The sequence below is a fragment of the Strix aluco genome, chromosome 37 (assembly GCF_031877795.1).
Source record: "Strix aluco isolate bStrAlu1 chromosome 37, bStrAlu1.hap1, whole genome shotgun sequence".
Taxonomy (NCBI): domain Eukaryota; kingdom Metazoa; phylum Chordata; class Aves; order Strigiformes; family Strigidae; genus Strix; species Strix aluco.
The window spans coordinates 948,070-970,238 of record NC_133967.1 but is presented as its reverse complement, the minus strand read 5'-3'; the positions used below and the strand labels follow the sequence as shown (position 1 = coordinate 970,238).

At 61.4% G+C, this 22,169-nt stretch overlaps 3 protein-coding genes across 3 annotated transcripts in view; 2 read left to right on the top strand and 1 right to left on the bottom strand.

Annotated features, from left to right (window-relative positions):
• The window catches only part of LOC141917328 (uncharacterized), a 158,452-nt gene that overhangs the window by 17,827 nt on the left and 118,456 nt on the right, over positions 1-22,169 (top strand). The window lies entirely within an intron of this gene.
• Positions 27-5,232, top strand: LOC141917307 (steroid 21-hydroxylase-like). Its single transcript, XM_074810416.1, is given in 5 exon segments — positions 27-146; positions 605-774; positions 3,987-4,085; positions 4,984-5,093; positions 5,096-5,232. Coding segments are annotated over 5 exon segments (636 nt in total).
• The window catches only part of LOC141917306 (tenascin-X-like), a 67,547-nt gene continuing 51,468 nt past the window's right edge, over positions 6,091-22,169 (bottom strand). The window contains exons 39-51 of the mRNA XM_074810415.1: positions 20,446-20,739; positions 18,865-18,962; positions 18,669-18,807; positions 17,545-17,609; positions 17,316-17,502; positions 16,670-16,963; positions 15,577-15,701; positions 14,693-14,825; positions 14,225-14,376; positions 13,324-13,420; positions 11,889-12,050; positions 9,476-9,639; positions 6,091-6,171 (exon numbers count right to left, since the gene is read on the bottom strand). Of these exons, the coding sequence (XP_074666516.1) occupies positions 6,091-6,171; positions 9,476-9,639; positions 11,889-12,050; positions 13,324-13,420; positions 14,225-14,376; positions 14,693-14,825; positions 15,577-15,701; positions 16,670-16,963; positions 17,316-17,502; positions 17,545-17,609; positions 18,669-18,807; positions 18,865-18,962; positions 20,446-20,739 (1,991 nt within the window). The remainder of the gene's footprint in view (positions 6,172-9,475; positions 9,640-11,888; positions 12,051-13,323; positions 13,421-14,224; positions 14,377-14,692; positions 14,826-15,576; positions 15,702-16,669; positions 16,964-17,315; positions 17,503-17,544; positions 17,610-18,668; positions 18,808-18,864; positions 18,963-20,445; positions 20,740-22,169) is intronic.

Genomic DNA, 22,169 nt, shown 5'->3' with positions numbered 1-22,169 from the left:
TTCCCATGTCCCCACCCGTGTCCTACATGTCCCCCGTGTCCCCCACCCCCTGCCTGTGGCCATCACTGTCCCCTTGCTCCACCCCAAGGTGCCACACGCATGTCACTGCCATGTCCACACCTCCACGTGTGTCCCCAAGTCCCCACGTACGTCCCTGGGGGGTCCCGTGTCCCCACCCGTGTCCTACGTGTCCCCTGTGTCCCCCTCCCCGTGTCCATCACTGTCCCCTTGCCCTGCCCCGAGGTGCCACACGCACGTCACTGCCATGTCCATGTCCCCACGTGTCCCCCAGGTCCCCACACATGTCCCTGGGTGATCTCATGTCCCCGGGGGGTCTCGTGTCCCCACCCGTGTCCTACATGTCCCCCGTGTCCCCCTCCCCGTGCCCATCGCTGTCCCCTTGCTCCACCCCGAGGTGCCACCCGCGTGTCACATCCGTGTCCCCACGCGTCTCCTTGGTCCCCTTTACGCCCCCCCCCCGTTGTCACCAGGTGTCCCCCGGGGTAGAACCCACCCCCCGCCCCGATGCCCCGTGACACACGTGTCACCTCCCCCCGGAGGCGGTGACACGCGTGTGACACGCGTGTGCCCCGCGTGTCCCCAGCTGCAGGAGCGGCTGCGGGCGGAGCTGTGGCGGGAGCTGGGCCCCACTGGGACCCCCCAGGCGGGGGACACGGGGCGCCTGCCCCTCCTCCACGCCACCGTCACCGAGACCCTGCGCCTCCGGCCCCCCGCCCCCCTGGCCCTGCCCCACTGCGCCCGCCGCCACACCAGGTACGCCCAGTACGGACCAGTACGGACTGGTGAGCGTGTAGGAACCACTAGAGACCAGTAGGAACCACTGGGCGTCCCCAGTATGTCCCAGTTGACCCCAATAGACCCACAGAGGGCCTGGTAGGCCCAGCGGACCCCAGTAGGTCCCAGTAGAGCCCAGTATGTCCCAGTAGACCCAAGGTAGCTCCAGCAGAGCCCAGTAGGTACCATCAGTCCCCAGCACATCCAGTAAGCCCAGTATATCCCATCAGAAGATGCCAGCAGAACCCAGTACATCCCAGTAGACCCCAATAGACCCAAGTAGGACCCCGTAGGCCCCAGCAGACCCCAGTATGTCCCAGTAGGTCCCCTTAGATCCCAGCAGTTCCCAGTAAGTCCCAGCAGACCCCAGTAGAGCCCAGAAGGTACCAGTAGGCCCCAGTAAGCCCCAGTATACACCAGCAGGCCCCAGAAGATGCCAGGAGAACCCAGTACATCCCAGTAGGGCCTCAGTAGGCCCCAGTAGACCCCCTAAGATCCCAGTAGGTCCCAGTATGTCCCAGTGGGTCCCCATAGGCACCAGCAGAGCCCAGTAGACCACAGTAGGTCCAGCAGGCCTCAGTAGATCCCAGCACATCCCAGTAGGCCCCAGTATACCCCAGCAGGCCTCAGAAGATGCCAGCAGAACCCAGTACATCCCAGTAGGCCCCAGTAGACCCCAATAGATCCAAGTAGGACCCCGTAGGCCCCAGCAGACCCCAGTAGATCCCAGTATGTCCCAGTGGGTCCCCATAGATGCCAGCAGAGCCCAGTACACCCCAGCAGATCCCAGTAGGTCCAGTAGACCCCAGTAGCCCCCGCAGAGCCCAGTAGGTACCAGCAGGCCTCAGTAGATCCCAGTAGGGCCCAGTAAGCCCAGCAGACCCAGTAGGCCCCAGAAGATGCCAGCAGAACCCAGTACATCCCAGTAGGCCCCAATAGATCCCCCAGGATCCCAGTAGGCCCCAGTACATCCCAGCAGGCCCAAGTAGGGCCCTGTTGGACCCAGCGGACTCCAGTAGGTCCCAGTAGAGCCCAGTATGTCCCAATAGGCCCCAGTAGACCCCAACAGGCCCAGTTAGGACCCCGTAGGCCCCAGCAGATGGGAGTAGATCCCAGTAGATCCCAGTAGGTCCCCATAGACCTCAGCAGAGCCCGACAGACCCCAGCAGTTCTGCCCCAGTAGCCCCAGCAGAGCCCAGTAGGTACCAGCAGGCCCCAGTATGTCCAGTAGGCCCCAGAAGATGGCAGCAGAACCCAGTACATCCCAGTAGGCCCCAGTAGACCCCAACAGACCCAAGTAGGACCCTGTAGGCCCAGCAGACCCCAGTAGGTCCCAGTAGATCCCACTATGTCCCAGCATGTCCTTATAGACCCCAGCAGTTCCCAGGCCCAGCAGAGCCCAGTAGGTACCAGTAAGACCCAGTATACGCCAGCAGAACCCAGTACATCCCAGTAGGGCCTCAGTAGGCCCCAAAATACCCCTAAGATTCCAGTAGGCCCCAGTAGATCCCAGCAGGCCCAAGTAGGGCCCCATAGTCCCCAGCAGACCTCAGTAGGTCCCAGTAGAACCCAGTATGTCCCAGTAGACCCCAATAGACCCAAGGAGGGACCCATAAGCCCCAGTGGACACCAGTAGGTACCAGTAGATCCCTGTATGTCCACATAGACCCAGCAGAGCCCAGTAGGTCCCAGCAGGCCCAGTAGACCCCTGTAGCCCCAGTAGAGCCCAGTAGGTACCAGCAGGCCCCAGTACATCCAGTAAGCCCCAGTATATCCCAGTAGACCCCCTAAGATCCCAGTAGGCCCCAGCAGGTCTCAGCAGGGCCCAGTAGACTTCCAGTAGGTCCCAGTAGGCTCAAGGAGGTCCCAGTAGGTCCCAGCAGGCCCCAGTAGACACCAGTAGACTCAGTAGATTCCAGCAGGTCACAGCGTGTCCCAGTAGATCCCAGTAGCCCCCAGCAGGTCCCAGTATGGCCCCAGTAGAGCCCCAGCAGGTCCCAGTAGGGCCCAGCAGGTTCCAGTATGGCCTCAGTAGACTCCCAGTAGATCCCAGCAGGGCCCAGCAGGTCCCAGTATGGTTCCAGTAGACACCAATAGACCCCCAGTAGATCCCAGTAAGCCCAGCAGGTAGCAGCAGGTTTCAGCAGGTCCCAGTATGGCCCCAGCAGACACCAACAGACCTCCAGTAGATCCCAGTAGGCCCCAGCAGGTCCCAGTATGGCCCCAGTAGACACCAACAGACCTCCAGTAGATCCCAGTAAGCCCCAGCAGGTCCCAGTATGGCCCAGTAGACACCAACAGACCTCCAGTAGATCCCAGTAAGCCCCAGCAGGTCCCAGTATGGCCCCAGTAGACACCAACAGACCTCCAGTAGATCCCAGTAGGCCCCAGCAGGTCCCAGTATGGCCCCAGCAGACACCAACAGACCTCCAGTAGATCCCAGTAGGCCCCAGCAGGTCCCAGTATGGCCCCAGCAGACACCAACAGACCTCCAGTAGATCCCAGTAAGCCCCAGCAGGTCCCAGTATGGCCCCAGTAGACACCAACAGACCTCCAGTAGATCCAGTAAGCCCCAGCAGGTCCCAGTATGGCCCCAGTAGACACCAACAGACCTCCAGTAGATCCCAGTAAGCCCCAGCAGGTCCCAGTATGGCCCAGTAGACACCAACAGACCTCCAGTAGATCCCAGCAGGCCCCAGCAGACACCAACAGACCTCCAGTAAATCCCAGTAAGCCCCAGCAGGTCCCAGTATGGCCCCAGTAGACACCAACAGACCTCCAGTAGATCCAGTAAGCCCAGCAGGTCCCAGTATGGCCCAGTAGACACCAACAGACCTCCAATAGATCCCAGTAAGCCCAGCAGGTCCCAGTATGGCCTCAGCAGACACCAACAGACCTCCAGTAGATCCCAGCAGGCCCCAGCAGACACCAACAGACCTCCAGTAGATCCCAGTAAGCCCCAGCAGGTCCCAGTATGGCCCCAGTAGACACCAACAGACCTCCAATAGATCCCAGTAAGCCCCAGCAGGTCCCAGTATGGCCCCAGTAGACACCAACAGACCTCCAATAGATCCCAGTAGGCCCCAGCAGGTCCCAGTATGGCCCCAGCAGACACCAATAGATCCCAAGTAGATTCCAGGAGGCCCCAGCAGGTCCCAGTACATCCCAGTATCCCCCCTGTCCCCTCCCAGTATCGGGGGCGTCCCAGTGCCAGCCGGCTCCATCCTGCTCCCCAACCTCCTGGCTGCCCAGCAGGACCCTGAAATCTGGCACCACCCCGAGGCCTTCCTGCCCGGGTAACGCCCCGACACGGGGACCCTGAAACCACGGGGGGGGGCCCCCAGACCCCAGGGACCCCTGAACCCCCGGGTGGGCACCCCCGACTCTGGGGACCCTGAACCCCCCAGCTGGGTCCCCCTTGGCCACCTGCGTCCCCTGAACCCCTTGGGGTGGGTCCTCCCAACAACTGGGGTGCCCCCCAGACATGTGGGACCCCCCTCAATTCCTGGGGCCCCTGAACCCCCTGGGCTGGGGCCCTCCTGACCCCTGGGTGTCCCCCTCGACCCCTGGGTGTCCCCCCCAACCCCTTGCTGTCCCCCCAGACCCCTGGGTGTCCCCCTCGACCCCTGGGTGTCCCCCCGACCCCTGGGTGTCCCCCTCGACCCCTGGGTGTCCCCTTCAACCCCTGGGTGTCCCCCTTGACCCCTGGGTGTCCCCCCTGACCCCTGTGTGTCCCCCTCCACCCCTTGGTGTCCCCCCCTGACCCCTGGGTGTCCCCCCTGACCCCGGGGTGTCTCCCCCGACCCCTGGGTGTCCCCCCTGACCCCTGGGTGTCCCCCTCCACCCCTGGGTGTCCCCCCCGGACACTGGGGTCCCCTGAACCCCCTGGGGTGGGCCCCCCCAACAACTGGGGTCCCCCCTGACTCCTGGGCCCCTCCCAGACACTGGGGACGCCTGAGCCCCCCAGGTGGTGTCACCTCCCCCAGTACTGGGCTCCCCTGAAACCCCCTCCCCAACAACTGGGGTCCCCCCCCAGATGCTTGGGCCCCCCTCAATACCTGGGTACCCTGAACCCCCTGGGGTGGGTCCCCCTCGACCCCTGGGTGTCCCCCTCGACCCCTGGGTGTCCCCCTCCACCCCTGGGTGTCCCCTCTGGACACTGGGGTCCCCTGACCCCCCTCTTCTCCCCCCAGAGCGGTTCCTGGAGCCGGGGGCCCCCTGGCGCGCGCTGGCGCCGTTCGGCTGCGGGGCCCGATCCTGCCTGGGGGAGGGGCTGGCACGGGCCGAGCTTTTCGTCTTCCTGGCCGGATCCTGCGGGAATTTCGCCTGGAGCCGCCGCGCCCGGGGCTGCTGCCCGGCCTGGGGGTGACGGCGGGGACCGTCCTGCGCTGCCCCCCCTTCTGCGTGCGCCTGGTGCCCTGCCAGCCCCCTGCCTGACCTGCCTGACCTGCCTGACCCCTGCCAGCCCCCTGCCTGACCTGCCTGACCCCTGCCTGACCTCTGCCTGACCCCTGCGTGCCTGGGGCTGCCTGTACTCCTGCCTGTACTCCTGTCTGACCCTGCCTGACCCTGCGTGACCCCTGCCTGCATCCCTGCCTTTCCCCCATCTGCACCCCTGCCCGCCTGGAGCTGCCTGTACCCCTGCCTGCTGCCTGCACCCTGGACTGCTCCCCTGTCTGTACTCCTGCCTGCCTGGAGCTATCCACTGCCTGCACCCCTGGAACTGCCTGCACCCCTGCCTGCACCCCTGGAGCTCCCTGTACCTCTGCCTGCACCCCTGCCTCCACCCCTGGAAGCTGCCTATACCCCTGCCTGCACCCCTGTCTGTCTGGAGCTATCTGCTGCCTGTACCCCTGCCTGTGCCCCTGCCTGCACCCCTGGAACTGCCTGCACCCCTGCCTGCACCCCTGGAGCTCCCTGTACCCCTGGAGCTCCCTGCACCCCTGCCTATGCCCCTGCCTGTGCCTCTGCCTGTACCCCTGCAGCTGCCTGTACCCCTGCCTGCACCCCTGGAGCTGCCTATGCCCCTGCCTGTGCTCCTGCCTGTACCCTGGAGCTGCCTGTGCCCCTGCCTGTCCCCCTGCCTGCCTGTCCCACCACACGCCAGGGTCGCGCCTGAGTGCCCCCGGCCGCCCGGGTTCAGCAGGGAGGGGGTTACAGGCAGTTTTTATTCCCCGCCCCCCCCATATAAAATCTCCCCTGACCCCGCCCCCCCCGGCAGTCCCGCCTCCTTCCTGGGCCCCCCCCGGTGCCGGGGAGCCCCCCCGAGGGGGGGGGGGGGGCGGAGGGGGCCCCTCAGTCGCGCTGCGGCCGCAGCTTCATCTCGGTGAAGGGGATGGAGACCTCGAAGCCTTTCCAGGGAAACCAGTTGATGCCCTGGAGAGAGCGGGGAGGGTCCGTCAGGCCCTATAGATACCCTATAGGCACCCAATAGACCCCTATAGACTCCTATAGACCCCTATAGATCCCTATAGGCACCCTATAGACCCCTATAGATACCCTATAGGCACCCTATAGACCCCTATAGACTCCTATAGACCCCTATAGACCCCTATAGATCCCTATAGGCACCCTATAGACCCCTATAGATACCCTATAGGCACCCTATAGACCCCTATAGATCCCTATAGGAACCCTATAGATCCCTATAGATACCCTATAGACACCCTATAGACCACTATAGGCACCCTATAGACCCCTATAGATACCCTATAGACCCCTATAGATCCGTATAGACCCCTATAGGCACCCTAGAGACCCCTATAGATCCCTATAGATACCCTATAGGCACCCTATAGACCCCTGTAGACCCCTATAGATACCCTATAGACCCCTATAGGCACCCTATAGACTCCTGTAGACCCCTATAGACCCCTATAGATACCCTATAGATCCCTATAGGCACTCTATAGACTCCTGTAGACCCCTATAGACCCCTACAGGCACCCTATAGACCCCTATAGATCCCTATAGATACCCTATAGGCACCCAATAGACCCCTATAGACTCCTATAGACCCCTATAGGCACCCTATAGACCCCTATAGATACCCTATAGGCACCCTATAGACCCCTATAGATCCCTATAGATACCCTATAGACACCCTATAGAACCCTATAGACCACTATAGGCACCCTATAGACCCCTATAGATACCCTATAGGCACCCTATAGACCCCTATAGATCCGTATAGACCCCTATAGGCACCCTAGAGACCCCTATAGACCCCTATAGATACCCTATAGGCACCCTATAGACCCCTATAGATCCGTATAGACCCCTATAGGCACCCTAGAGACCCCTATAGATCCCTATAGATACCCTATAGGCACCCTATAGACCCCTGTAGACCCCTATAGATACCCTATAGACCCCTATAGGCACCCTATAGACTCCTGTAGACCCCTATAGACCCCTATAGATACCCTATAGATCCCTATAGGCACTCTATAGACTCCTGTAGACCCCTATAGACCCCTACAGGCACCCTATAGACCCCTATAGATCCCTATAGGCACCCTATAGACACTCTATAGACCCCTATAGATCCCTATAGGGGCCCTAGAAACACCACACCCCCCCACCCCAGGCCCTGACACTCCTATAGGGGCCCCATGAGGGGATCTGGGGTTCTATAGGGTCTTGGGCCCTATGGAGCCTATAGGGCGCATGGCCCACGTAGCCCCCATAGGGCCCCCATTGGTCCCCATAGGGGCGCAGCACCCTCCCCCCACCCCAGGGCCCTCTTAGCACCCCCCTATGGTCCCCATAGGTACCCGCTGCTGTGGGTCCATAGTGCCTGTATAGGTCTGCCCCTAGGACACCCTCCCCCATACCCCTATAGAACGTCCTGTGGTTGCTATAGCCCAGTTACAGGCCCCCCGTGACCTCCCGAGGACTCTCCCATGTCCCCTATAGCCCCTACAGACCCCCCATATGCCCTTATGGGTCCCCTGTGGCCCCTATAAATATCTGTGTGCCCCTATAAACCCGCCTACGACCCTAAAGACCCTGTATGGCCCATATAGCCCCTAAGGCCTCTCTATGGCCCCTTATAGACCCCCATATAGCCCCTATATGAGCCTGTATGCCCCTATAGGCCCCCTCCATTGTCCCCTTCAGACACCTCTGTAGCCCTAGAGGCCTCCCTATGGCCCATATAGGTCCCCTGTAGTCCCTATAGACCCCCCTACGGCCACTTTAGGCCCCTGGTGGCCCCTATAGCCCCCTCCTTTGTCTCTATAGAGTCCATTATGGACCCTATAGGCCTCCCTATAGATCCCATGATGGCCCCCATAGCAACTATGGACCCTACAGACCCTATTACGGCCCCTATAGCCCCACCATGCCCCCCATCAACCCCCTTATGTCCCCTTTAGGTCTCCCTATAGCCCCTCTTGGCCCCCTTAGTTGCCCCCCATGGCCCCTATAGACCCCTGGCCCCATAGGCCACCTCTAGTTTCCTCCTATAGGTCCCCCCCAGCTCCTATAGGCCCCCTATGGCTCCTATAGCCCCTCTATGGCCTCTGTAGACCCCATTATATCCCCCCCATAGCCCCCATTAACTGCGCTCTGGACCCATAAGCCTCCTCTAGTTGACCCCTATGGCCCCCTATAGGTTCCCATGGCCCCTATAGATCACATTATGATCCCCCATATCCCCCATTAACCCCACCCTGACCCTGTCAGGCCCCACTATGACGCCCTATAGGTCCCCCTGGCCCCATAGGCTCCCTATGGCCCTTATAGACCCCAATTATGGCTCCTATAGACTCCCTTGTGGTCCCTATAGACCCCGTTATTTCCCCCTCCAGCCCCCATCAAACCCACTCTGGCCCCATCACCCCCCTCTAGTCCACCCCCTATGGCTCCCTATAGGCCCCCCCCCTCTATAGGTGCCCCATGGCCCCTGTAGATCACCTTATGCCCCCACTATGCCCTCTACACCCCCTATAGACCCCATTATACCCTCCCACATCCCCCATTAACCCCACTCTGGCCCCATTAGCCCCCTATAGGTGCCCCCGGCTCCATAGGCTCCCTACAGCCCCTGTAGACCCCCTTATGACTCCTATAGACTCCATTGTGGTCCCTATAGGCTCTGTTATGTCCCTCTATAACCGCGCACTGGACCCATAGGTCTCCTCCAGTCGCCCCCTATAGCTCCCTATAGGCCCCCCCAACATCTATAGGTGCCCCATGGCCCATATAGATCACCTTATGTCCTCGATACACCCTCTACACCCCCTATAGACCCCATTATATCCCCCCTCATCCCCCATTAACCCCACTCTGGCCCCATCAGCCCCCCCTAGGTCCCCCTATAGGTCCCCCCACCTCCATAGGCTCCCTATGGCTCCTATAGACCCCATTATGGCTCCTATAGACTCCATTGTGGTCCCTATAGGCTCCATTATGTCCCTCTATAACCCCCATTAACTGCACGCTGGACCCATAGGCCTCCTCCAGTCACCCCCTATAGCTCCCTATAGGCCCCCCCCAACCTCTATAGGTGCCCCACGGCCCTATAGATCACCTTATGTCCCCGATACACCCTCTACACCCCCTATAGACCCCATTACACCCCCCACATCCCCCATTAACCCCACTGCGGCCCCCTCAGCGCCCCCCCAAGTCACCCCCTATGGCCCCTATAGGTGGCCGGCCCCCTATAGCGTGCCTGGTGGTGGTGGGGGGTGCCGTAGCGCCCGTTGAGGTTGGCGTAGTGGCAGTTGTGGTACCACCAGGCCCCCGTGTAGGCGACGGCGCAGGGGCGGGGGCGGCCCCGGGGGTCCCGGTCCCGCGTGGAGAAGGGGCTGCCCGCGTGGTAGGAGAGCGCGTCCCCTGTGGGACACCCCCCCCCCCCCCCCCGCAACGTCAGAACCCCCCGGGGGCCCCCCCAGGGGCCAGGGACCCCCAGGGAATCCCCAGAGACCCCCCAAAGATCCCCCTCCCCCCGGGTCAGGAGACGCCATCAGACCCCATCAGACCACCCAGGGCCCCCCCCCAAGGGCCAAGGGACCCCTGTCAGGCCCCCCAGGGCCCCCCCCCCAGGGGCCAGAGATCCCCCCAGGGACCCCCCAGGGCCAAGGGACTCCCCCTTCAGGCCCCCCCAGGCCCCTCCCAGGGACCAGGGACTCCCAGGGAATCCCCAGAGACCCCCCCAAGGATCCCCCAGAGATTCCCCCCCAGTCGGAAGACCCCCATCAGACCACCCAGGGCCCCCCTAGGGACACCCCAGGGACCCCCTGGGGCCAAGGGACCCCCTGTCAGACCCCCCAGGAGCCTCCCCAGCGGCCAGAGACACCCAGGTACCCCCCCAGGGACCCCCCAGAGAACCCCCCCAGTCAGAAGACCTTGTCAGATCCCATCAGACCCCCCGGGGGCCCCCCCCAGGGGCCAGAGACCCCCAGGGACCCCTCAGGGACCCCCCAGTCAGGAAACTCTGTCAGATCCCATCAGACCCCTGAGGGTCCCCCCCATGATCCTGAGACCCCCCCCAGGGGCTCCCCCATGGTGGAAAGATGCCCAGGGACACCCAAGGGACCCCCCCCAGAGATCGCCCTGTCAGGGGACCCCATCAGACCCCCCAGGGATCCCCCAAACCTCTGGACCCCCCCAGGGACCCCCTAGGATTGTCCAGGGTCAAGGGACCCCCAAGACACCCCCAGAGTCACCCCATGAACCACCCCCCCACCCAACGACCACCCAGGGACCCCCCTTCAGAACCCCCCAGGGGTGCCCCCACAGACCAGAGACCCACAAGACCCCCCCATGAACCCCCACATTGTTTGGAGAACCCCAAGACCCCCCCTCAGAAGCCACCAGGGACCCCCTCTCAGGGCTGAGACCCCCAGGACCCCCCCAGGGTCAAGGGACCCCCCAATATCCCCTCAGGCCCCCCAGGTCCCCATAAGAGCCCCCAGACTCTCCAAGCCTCCCTCAGAGTCCCCCAGGACCCCCCCATGGGCCAATAGACCCCTCGAGGGACCCCATTATGGGCCAAGAGACCCCCCAAGACTTCCCCAGGATCCGCCAAGGTCCCTCAGGACCCCCCCTCAGGACCCTCTTTCATGGGCTAAGAGATCCCCAGGACCTCCCCAGAGCCCCCCAGCTCGCCCCCCAAGACCCTTCCAGGAAGCCCCTGGCCCCCCAAAGCCCCCTCAGGATCCCCCAAGCCCCCCCAGACCACTCATGCCCCCTCCAGGACCCCCCAGGCTCCCCAGGCCTCCCCAAGACCACTCAGGACCCCTCCAGGACCCCCCAAGATCCCCCACGACCCCACAAGACCCTTCCAGGACCCCCCAAACCCCCTCAGGACCCCCACATGCCCCCCCCAAGACCATTCAGGACCCTCAAAGACCCCCCAATATCTGCCCTAAGACCCCTCAAGACCTTCCAGGACCACCCAGGCCCCCTCAGGACCCCACCAGGACCCCCCAGGGCCCCTCAAGACCCCTCCAGGACCCCACAGGCCCCCCAAGACCACTCAGGATACCCAAGATCCAGCTCAAGACCCTTCCAGGACTCCCCAAGCCCCCTCAGAACCCCTACGTGACCTCCCAGACCCCCCCCAAGAGCACTTAGGATCCCCCAAGGTCCACCTCGAAACCCTTCCAGGACCCCCCACACCCCCTCAGGACCCCCCCCGGACACGCCAGGACACCCCAAGATCCCCCAGGCACTCCCAAGCCCCCTCAGGACCCCTTCAGAACCCCTCAGGAGCTCTCAGAACTCCCCAAGATCCCTCAGACCCCCTCAGACTCCCCCCCAAGACCCCTCATGACCCTTCCAGGACACCCCAACCCCCCTCAGAACCCATTCAGGACCCCTTAGGCCCCTCCCAAGAGCCCTCAGGATCCCCTGAGATCCACCTCAAGACCCTTCCATGATGCCCCAAACCCCTCCAGGACCCCCCCCCGGATCCCCCAGGAGCACTCAGGACTCCCCAAGATCCCTCAGACCCCCACAAGACCACTCAGGACCCCTCCAAGACCCCCCAAGATCTCCCCCCAAGACCCCTCATGACCCTTCTAGGGCCCCCCAAGCCTCCTCAGGACCCCTCCAGACTCCCCAAAGACCCCCCCCCGTACCGGCGGTGCCGCTGTAGGCACCAAGGTGGAGGCGATAGTGGTCCTCGGGGCCGGCGACGGTGAAGTCACGGTAGCGGGCGAAGGCGGCGTCCCGGGGGGTGCGGAGATCCACCCGCAGCTCCGTGGGGGGCCCCGTCGTCAGCGCGTGCAGCGCCTCGTTCCCTGCACCCCAACACCCGCGTCCAGACACCGCCCCCGCAGATGCCTTGGTCCCCCCCAACCCTGGTCACCCACCCGGATGCCTGGGTGCCCCCCAAACTCCTGGGTCCCTCCCCCAGACTCCTCAGTCTCCCTGAAGTCCTGGGTCCCCCCCAAACTCCTCAGTCTCCCCCAAACTCCTGGGTCCCCCTGAACTCCTGGGGCCCCTATCCTGGACATCTGAGTCCCCCAACACTGGGGTCCCTCTGGGACTCCTGGGTCCCCCAGATGCCTTGCACCCCCCAGTCACCCACTTGGATGTCTGGGTCCCCCCCAAACTCCTGGCTCCCCCCAAACTCCTGAGACCCCCCAAACTCCTGGGTCCCCCTGCAAAGGCCTGGTTCCCTCTGAACTACTGGAGCCCCTATCCTGGACGTGTGAGTCCCCCCAATACTGGGGTCCCTCTGGATGCCTGGGTCCCCCCCAAACTCCTGGGTCCCTCCCCCAGACTCCTCAGTCTCCCTGAAGTCCTGGGTCTCCCCCAAACTCCTCGGTTCCCCCCCAAACTCCTGGATCCCCCTGAACTCCTGGGTCCCCCTCAAACTCCTGGCTCCCCCCCAAACTCCTGAGTCCCCCCCAAACTCCTGGGTCCCCCTGCAAAGGCCTGGGTCCCCCTGAACTCCTGGAGCCCCTATCCTGGACGTCTGAGTCCCCCCAATACTGGGGTCCCTCTGGGACTCCTGGGTCCCCCCCGATGCCACCCGGATGCCTGGGTCCCCCCCAAATTCCTGGGTCCCTCCCCCAGACTCCTCAGTCTCCCTGAAGTCCTGGGTCTCCCCCAAACTCCTCAGTCCCCCCACAAACTCCTGGGTCCCTCTGAACTCCTGGGTCCCCCCCAAACTCCTGGGTGCCCCTGAACTTCTGGGTCCCCCCCACAAAAGCCTGTGTCTCCTCAAACTCCTGGATCTTCTATCCCAGATGTCTGGGTCCCCCCAACACCAGGGTCCCCCCGGACTCCTGGGCCCCCCCAGATGCCTTCCCCCTGCCCCAGTCACCCACCTGGATGCCTGGGTCCCCCCAAAATCCTGGGTCCCCCCCACAAAGACCTGGGTCCCCTTGAACTCCTGGGTCCTCCCCAAAGGCCTTAGTACCCCCGAACTCCTGGGTCCCCCTGAATTCCTGGGTCCCCTCAAACTCCTGGGTCCCCTATCCCATACATCTGGGTCCCCCCAACACTGGGGTCCCCCCAGGATTCCTGTGTCCCCCCAAGACCCCCCCCGGCCACCTGGATCCTCACCCAGCCAGAACTCCCCGGTGACGTTGCCGAACCCGCGGGCGTAGGCGTCCCACCCCCGCCAGAAATCGGTGCCCCCATCCTGGCGCCGCTGGAACACCTGGAGGGGGGTGTCGAGGGGGGGTCCCCGCAACACCCCCCACCTCCCACTGGCCCCCCAGGGACCCCCATTTCCCTCCAGACCCTCCCAGGACCTCCATCCAACCTCAAGACCTCCCCATCACCTCCCATATGTCCCCCCCAGCCCCTCCCAGTTTCCCCCAGTGACACCTCCAGTTGCCCTATTGCCCCCCAAACTCCCCATTGCCCCCCATTTCCCCCATAAAACACCCACTGTCACCCAATACCCTCCATACAAACCCCCGGCCCCTCCCAGTGCCTCCCAGTGGCCCCCAGTTCCCCACCAGTCCCCCTATTGCCCCCCAAGACCCCCATTTCCTGCCATAGGACCCCCTATATCCCCCCAATATCCCCCATGCAAACCCCTCAACCCCTCCCATTGCCCATCCAGTTCCCCACCAGACCCTCCAGTGCCCCCCAAGATCCCCCATTCCCCCCAAGATTCTCTATTTCCCCCCCCAAACCACCTGTTTCTCCCCACATCCCTCCAATACCCCCCATACAACCCCCCCAGCCCCTCCCAGTGCCTTCCAGTTCCCCCCTAGCCCTTCCAATGCCCCCAAGACCCCCTATTTCCCCCCCACCTTTTCCCCCATAAAACCCCCTGTATCCAGCCAATACCCCCTATACAACCCCCCCAGCCTCTCCCAGTGGTTCCCAGTGCTCCCAGTCCTCCTGTTGTCCTCAGGACTCCCCCCCAATACCCCCATTTCCCCCCCCATAACCCCCTATAGAAGCCTCACAGCTCCTCCCAGTGCCCCCCAGTGCCTCCCCGTTGTCCCACCAGCCAGCCACCGCCGTCGGTCTCCATGTCACAGAAGACGCGCAGGGGCCTCCCAGGGTCTCCCCCGAGGAAGACGAGGGTCTCGCGCGAAGGCCCTGGCCCGTTCAGCTGCTCCTCGGCGCAGTCCCGGGGGTGCGGGTGGGGAAGGGGAGCTGGGGGGGGGGGGGTGGGAGGGGGAGCAGAAGAGCAGGTGTGGGGACCCCTAAGGCACCCTGGGTACCCCCCACCCAAAAAGCCAGCACCCCCCCTCCCAGGGATCCAGGCTTCCAGGTGCCCCCCACCCAAAGACCCAGGACCCCGCCACCCAGGTACCCGGTCACCTGGGTGCCCCCCACCCAAAAACCCAGCGTCCCCCCTCCCAGGGACCCAGGCATCTGGGTGCCCCCCACCCAAAGACTCAAGCATCTGGGTGCCCCCCACTCAAAAACCCAGCACCCCCCCACCCAGAGACCCAAGCGCCCAGCTCACGGGTGTCAAAGGTGGCCTCCAAGGGGGTAGGGGGGGTGTCCCCCCCCCTGCCCCACAGCTGCACCCCGTAGCGCCCAGTTGGCTCCAGGCCCCACAGCTGATGGGACGTTGCCTCAGGGGGCAGCCGCAGTGTCTGGGGGGGGTCACAGGGAGGGTATTGGGGTCCCCTGAGGCATTATTGGGGTCCTCTGCATGTTATTGGGGTCTCCCAAGGGGGTGTTGGGGTGCCCCAAGAGGGTGTTGGGAGGGCCTGTGGGGCCATGAGGGGTCTCACAAGGGATATTGGGGTTCATGGGGAGATATTGGGGTCTCTGAGGGGTTATTGGGGTTCTACAAGAGATATTGGGGTCCCCAAGAGGGTTATTGAAGTCCCTGGGCTGGTGTTGGGGTCCCACAAGGAATATTGGGGTCCCTGGGGGGGATCGGTGTCCCCAAGGGGTTATTTGAGTCCTGTGAGGGTATTGGGGTCCCACAAGGAATATTGGGGTCCCCCAAGTGTTAACGGGGTCCTCCAGAGTGTTATTGGGGTCTCCCAGGGCATTATTAGGGTCCCCTGGGTGTTATTGAGGTTCCCAGGGGCATATTTAGGTCTTGGGGGGCACTGGGAGGCCCTAAGGGACTATTGGGGGGCCCACAAGGCATATTGGGGTGCACCTGGGGGGTATTGGTGTCCCCAAGGGATCAAAGGGGTTCTGGGGGGGTACTGGGGTCTTACAAGGAAAGGTGGGGTCCCCAGGGGGGATTGGGGGTCCCCAAGGGGTTATTGGGGTCCCACAAGGAGTACTGGGCACCCCAGGGGGGTTACAGGATGCACCAGGGATGTATTGGGGTCCCCAGGGGGGTTCGGGGGTTTCGGGGTGCTGGGGGGGGTGGGGCATTGTTACCTGCTGAGGTCCTCCAGGGGGGCCATAGACAAGGTCGTAGCCATCGGGGGAGGCGCGGGGGGGCGCCCAGTGAAGGAGGGCACTGCGGGGCCACAGAGTCCCCACCCAGAGGGTCCCCGGGGCACCTGTGCAGGGGAGGGTCATGGTCGCTGACACCCCCCCACACCCCCCAGCCCCCCAAAGACCCGCCTCCCAACTTCCCCCCCAGCCCCATACACCCCCAGGAACCCCACTTTGTACACGCCCCCCCCCCCCCCCCCTCTGACCACCAAACCCACAGGTACCCCCATGGACCCTCCCACACCCAGACCCCCCCTGGAGCACTCCAGGGCCCCCCACCCCCAGCCCCCAGGGACTCGCCCCACCAGGGACACCCCACCCAGGACACAAAGACACCGTCACTCCAACCGACCATCCAGGTGTCCAACCATCAACCGTCCATCCAACCCCCTGTCCAACCCCCTGTCCAACCATCCAACCATCAGTCATCCAACCAACCAACCATCAACCATTCATCCAATCATCTGTCCAACTCCCGTCCAACTGTCCAACCATCAACCGTCCAACCAACAATCAACCACCCAACTGTCCAGCCATCCAACCATCCACTGTCCATCCATCAACCATCAACCACCAACAGTCAAACCCTTCATCCACACTTCAAACCATCCAACCATCCAATCATCTCACCATCCAACTCTCCATCCAAACACCCAACTGTCCAACCGTCCAATCAGCTCTCCATCCACAAAACCACACACCCATCTTTCCAACCAACCATCCAATGATCCATCCACCCATCCATTCAGCCATCTCATCATCCATCCAAGCCTCCATCATCAATCCATCTGTCAGACCAACCTTCAGTCCATCAGCCCATCCCTCCCTCCCTCCCTCCCCCCATCCATCCTTGCACCCAACTCTCCAACCCTGCATGCACCCATCCCAGCACCCACACCCCTGTTAGCACCCAAGTGGTGTTCCCAGTTCCCACAAGACCCAAGGAACAACGACAGGCCCTGCCCAAGCTCCTGCTGCCACCCCAAAACCAGCACCCAAAGGGGATGCGGAAATGGTCCCCAGATGTCCTCACCTGTGGTGGCATCCGTGGAGACGGGGCCCAGACGTTTCCGACCCCACACCCCGTACAGGTTGAAATTGTAGCGGCGGGACGGGGACAGCCCCGGCACGGTCACCGTGCGCAAACCCCCGTCCACGGGCAGCACCTGGGGCTGGCCTTGGGCATCCCGGTACTGCACCGTGAAGGAGTCAAAGGTGCCCTCGGGGACGCTCCACTCCAGCTGCACGGAGTCGGGGGTGACATGAGGAGCCGTGAGCTCGCCCAGATGGGGCTGAGATGGGGGTTCCTCCTTTTGTGGAGCTGGGGCTGCAATGGAGAGGATGATTCAGAGCCTAAACATCAACCCACCCACCCATCTGTTCAACACCCAAGGAGACATTCCTCCAACCATCCATCCATCCTCCATGCACATGGACCCTCCATCCACCCATGAAATCTCCCCTCCATCCAACCTTCCCGCACGCAAACATTCCTCCATCAACCTACCCCTCCATCCCTCCAATCTTCCCTGCTCCCACACCTCCATCCCTCCTCCACTCAGCACCCGAGAGATCCTCAAATTTCCCATCAGACCCAAGGGGTCAGGACGGGCCCCATCCCAGCTCCTGGACACTCCAAACCCAAAGGGGACATGGACAGATCCAGCACATGCCCTCACCTGTGATGGTGTCAAGAGAGACGGGGCCCAGACGTTTCTGTCCCAACATCCCGTACAGGTAGAAATTGTAGCGGTGGGACGGTGACAGCCCGGCCACAGTCACATTGCGGGAACTGCCATCGACAAGCAGTGACTCGGGCTGGCCTTGGACATCCCGGTACTGCACCGTGAAGGAGTCAAAGGTGCCCTCGGGGACGCTCCACTCCAGCTGCACGGAGTCGGGGCTCACGTGGGAGGCCGTGAGCTCGCCCAGGATTGGCTGTGATGGGGGTTCCTCCTCTGGCTCGGCGGCAGCTGACACAGAGAGGGGACAGTGTAGGGGTGAACATCTGCACGTCCATCCAAACATTCATCCATCCATTTCTTCGCCCACACAGCCAGTCCATCACCCACCCATCAACCAATCCAACCAACCACCCAAACACACCTCCAGCTCTCCGCCTCCTTCTCCACGCACCCACCCAGGCCTCCATCCCTCCCATCAACCTTTTCCATGAACAACCTTCCATCAGTCATGGCACGCATTCAGCCGGCCAATCAACTATTAGCAGAGCCAGATCACACCCTACCACTTTGTCCACTCATCCATGTGCTTCTTATCAATTCATTCATCCCTCCACCAGTCTGTCCAGCCAGTCATGGGTCCATCTGTCCCTCCTTCCCTCCATCACTTTCTCTTTCCAACCACAGTCTTGTCCATCCAGAAATCCACACAACCAATCACCTGCTCCACATCCATTCTTTCCTACACATCTGACCAAGAAACCAACCATCCATCCCACTCCACATCCACATCCATTCAACCTCTCTGTTCTCCATCCATCCATCCATCCATCCATCCATCCATCCATCCATCCACTCCTCCACCCTTCCGTCCTCCATCCAACTCTATCTCCACACAACCATCCCATCCCTCACCCAGTTCACAAACCAGACACACCCTCATCCAACCTTTCATCCATCCATCCATCCATCCATCCATCCATCCATCCATCCATCCACGCATTCATCCATCCAACCAACCAGCCAATGAGCCACCCACCCATTCTTCATTCACACACTTTCCATCCATTCTCCCATCCGTCTATCCATGACCCCGTCCAACCGGTCAGTCACCCAAAAAGCCACAGACTCATCCAAGTACCCACTTGTGTCTCCCTCTCCCTCCCTCCCTCCCTCCCTCCCTTCCTTCATCCTTACACCCCCTCACCCACCAATACTTCCACTCACCCCCAACCCAGCACCCAACAGCTGTTCCCATTTCCCAAGTGGCCCAAACTACCCCACATGGGCCCTGACAAAGCTCCGCCCACCACAAACCCATGGTCCGTCATGTGCCCACACCCCCCTCACCTGTGACGGCGTCCGTGGAGACGGGGCCCAGACGTTTCCGACCCCACACCCCGTACAGGTTGAACTTGTAGCGGCGGGACGGTGACAGCCCCGGCACGGTCACCGTGCGTGAACCCCCGTCCACGGGCAGCACCTGGGGCTGGCCTTGGGCATCCCGGTACTGCACCGTGAAGGAGTCAAAGGTGCCCTCGGGGACGCTCCACTCCAGCTGCACGGAGTCGGGGCTCACGTGGGAGGCCGTGAGCTCACCCAGGGTCGGCTGCGATGGGGGTTCCTCCTCTGGCTCGGCGGCAGCTGACACAGAGAGGGGACAGTGTAGGGTGAGAACATCTGCACTTCCCTCCAAACATTCATCCATCCATTTCTCCATCCACACAGCCAGTCCATCACCCACCCATCAGCCGATCCAACCAACCACCCAAACACACCTCCAGCTCTCCGCCTCCTTCTCCACGCACCCACCCAGGCCTCCATCCCGCCCATCACCATTTTCCATGAACAACCTTCCATCAGTCATCGCACGCATTCAGCCGGCCAACCAACCATTAGCAGAGCAAGGTCACACCCCAACACTCTGTCCAGTCCTCAACGTGCTTCTTAACAATTCATTCCTCCCTCCACCAGTCTGTCCAGCCAGTCATAGGTCCATCTGTTCCTCCTTCCATCCCTCCCTTTCTCACTCCAACCACAGTCTCGTCCATCCACACATCCACACAACCAATCACCTACGTCACATCCATGGTTTGCTATCCATCTGACCAAGAACCAACCATCCATCCCACTCGGCATCCATTCAACCCCTGGGTTCTTCATCCTTCCATTATCCATCCATCCATCCATCCATCCATCCATCCATCCATCCATCCATCCATCCATCATCGCTTCCACCCCTCCATATTTCCATCCAGTCCCTTTCCATGCAAACTTCTCCCCAACTGGGCCTTGAATCTGTCCCTCCACTGACCCATCAAACCATCTGAACACTCACTCCTCTCACCAAAAGGACATCCCACCAACTCCCCCAGTGTCATTCCCCCCACCCACCCTTCCATACTCCCATCTAACCATGTGTCCATCCAACCGTCCAAACCACCTTTCAGTCCCTGCAGCAGCCAGACTCATCCCAATGCTCATCCACCCATTGATCCATCCATCCTTCAGGCCAGGAATTCATCGATTCATTGAATCTCCTGTCCCTATTTTGTCCCTCCATCAACTCGGGCAACCACTGAGACATCTCAGCCATCCATCCATCCATCCATCCATCCATCCATCCATCCATCCATCCAGTCCTCCACCCTTCCGACCTCTGTCCGACTCCATCTCCACACAACCATCCCATTCCTCACCAGCTCACAAACCAGACACACCCTCATCCAACCTTTCATCCATCCATCCACGCATTCATCCATCCAACCAACCCGCCAAGAGCCACACACCCATTCTTCATGCAACAACTCTCCATCCATTCTTCCAACCATCCATCCATGCACCCATCCAACCTCTCAGTCACCCAAAAAGACACAAATTCATCCAAGTACCCCCCTGACCATCCCTCCATCCATCCTCAATCCCACCAACCCTCCATCCATCCATCTCTTCCTCCATCCCACCAATCTTGCATCAAACTAAAACTCCAGCCAGCCCCCACGCAGCGCCCAACAGGTTCTCATTTCCCACAAGACCCACAGCACCAGCACAGGCCCTGTCCCAGCACCTGCTCTGCTCCAAATCCAGAGCCCCAAGGGGACAAAGATGGGGCCCACACCCCCCTCACCTGTGACGGCGTCAGTGGAGACGGGGCCCAGACGTTTCCGACCCCACACCCCGTACAGGTTGAACTTGTAGCGGCGGGACGGTGACAGCCCCGGCACGGTCACCGTGCGTGAACCCCCGTCCACGGGCAGCACCTGGGGCTGGCCTTGGGCATCCCGGTACTGCACCGTGAAGGAGTCAAAGGTGCCCTCGGGGACGCTCCACTCCAGCTGCACGGAGTCGGGGCTCACGTGGGAGGCCGTGAGCTCGCCCAGGGTCGGCTGCGATGGGGGTTCCTCCTCTGGCTCGGCTGGAGCTGACACAGAGAGGGGACAATGCAGGAGAGAAACACCCACACGTCCATCCAAACATCCATCTCTCGCTCCATTTATTCAGCCTCTCCTCCATGAGATCATCTTTCTGCCCACCTGAGCCTTCAGCCATGCATTCTGTCCTACATTCAACCCCGCTTCCATCCACAAGGACCTCCATCCAGCCATTCATCCAGGCTTCCTTTCATCCAATCACCTCTCCTCACGTCCATCATTTTCTATTCATGCCATATATGCAATCATCCACCCAACCCGGCACCCATTCAGCCTCTCAGTTCTCCATCCATCCATCCATCCATCCATCCATCCATCCATCCATCCCTTCACACACCCATTCTTCCACTGATCAACCAATCCAACCAACCACCCAAACACACCTCCAGCTCTCCGCCTCCTTCTCCACGCACCCACCCAGGCCTCCATCCCTCCCATCACCCTTTTCCATGAACAACCTTCCATCAGTCATCGCACGCATTCAGCCGGCCAACCAACCACTAAGTGCCAGGTCACACCCCACCACCCTGACCAGTCATCCACGTGCTTCTTATCAATTCATTCATCCCTCCACCAGTCTGTCCGGCCAGTCACGGGTACATCTGTCCCTCCCTCCCTCCATCCCTTTCTCTATCCAACCACAGTCTCGTCCATCCACACATTTCACTCACCGTTGCTCCATTTATCACCTCACTCAATCCTGCTCCCACCCTCCTTCCATCCACCCTTAACACTATTGAACCAATCAACCTTCCAACCCTACAGCCATCCATGTCCTTCCTCTCAACATCTCCCCATCGCTCCTTCCACCTCATCCCCCACCCAGCTCACACCTTGCCCCAACCACACTCACTCCCACTTGTTTTCCACCACTCATTCCATCCAGCCATTACCTGTCTGATCCTCTGAGCGTTACTCCACCAATTCTTCCATCAATGCATCCCTCCCTCCCTCCCTCCCTCCCTCCCTCCCTCCCTCCCTCCCTCCCTTCCTCCCTCCAAGAAATCACCCTCCAGCTATCAGTTCACTCCAGCATCCACCCACCTGCCCTTCCACCCATCCTTAACACCGATCTACCAATCACCCTTCCAGCCAGACACACACTGACCCTTCCGCTCACCATCTCTGTCCATTCATCCACCTCATCATCCAACCATCTCACACATCACCCAAACAAACAGTCTTCCTACACATTAATATGGTTCTTGATCACCATGTCATCATCCATCCATCCATCCATCCATCCATCCATACCTTCGTCATTGCTTTCATCCTCCCACAAATCCCTTGGTCTACCTCTCCATGTAACCTTCTCTCCCTCCATTTCTCCTTCTAACCCCCCACTCTTCCAGCCACCCAATCACCCATTTTCCCCTGCATTATTTCACCCATCAGCCCTTGAATCCAATCCTCTACCCAA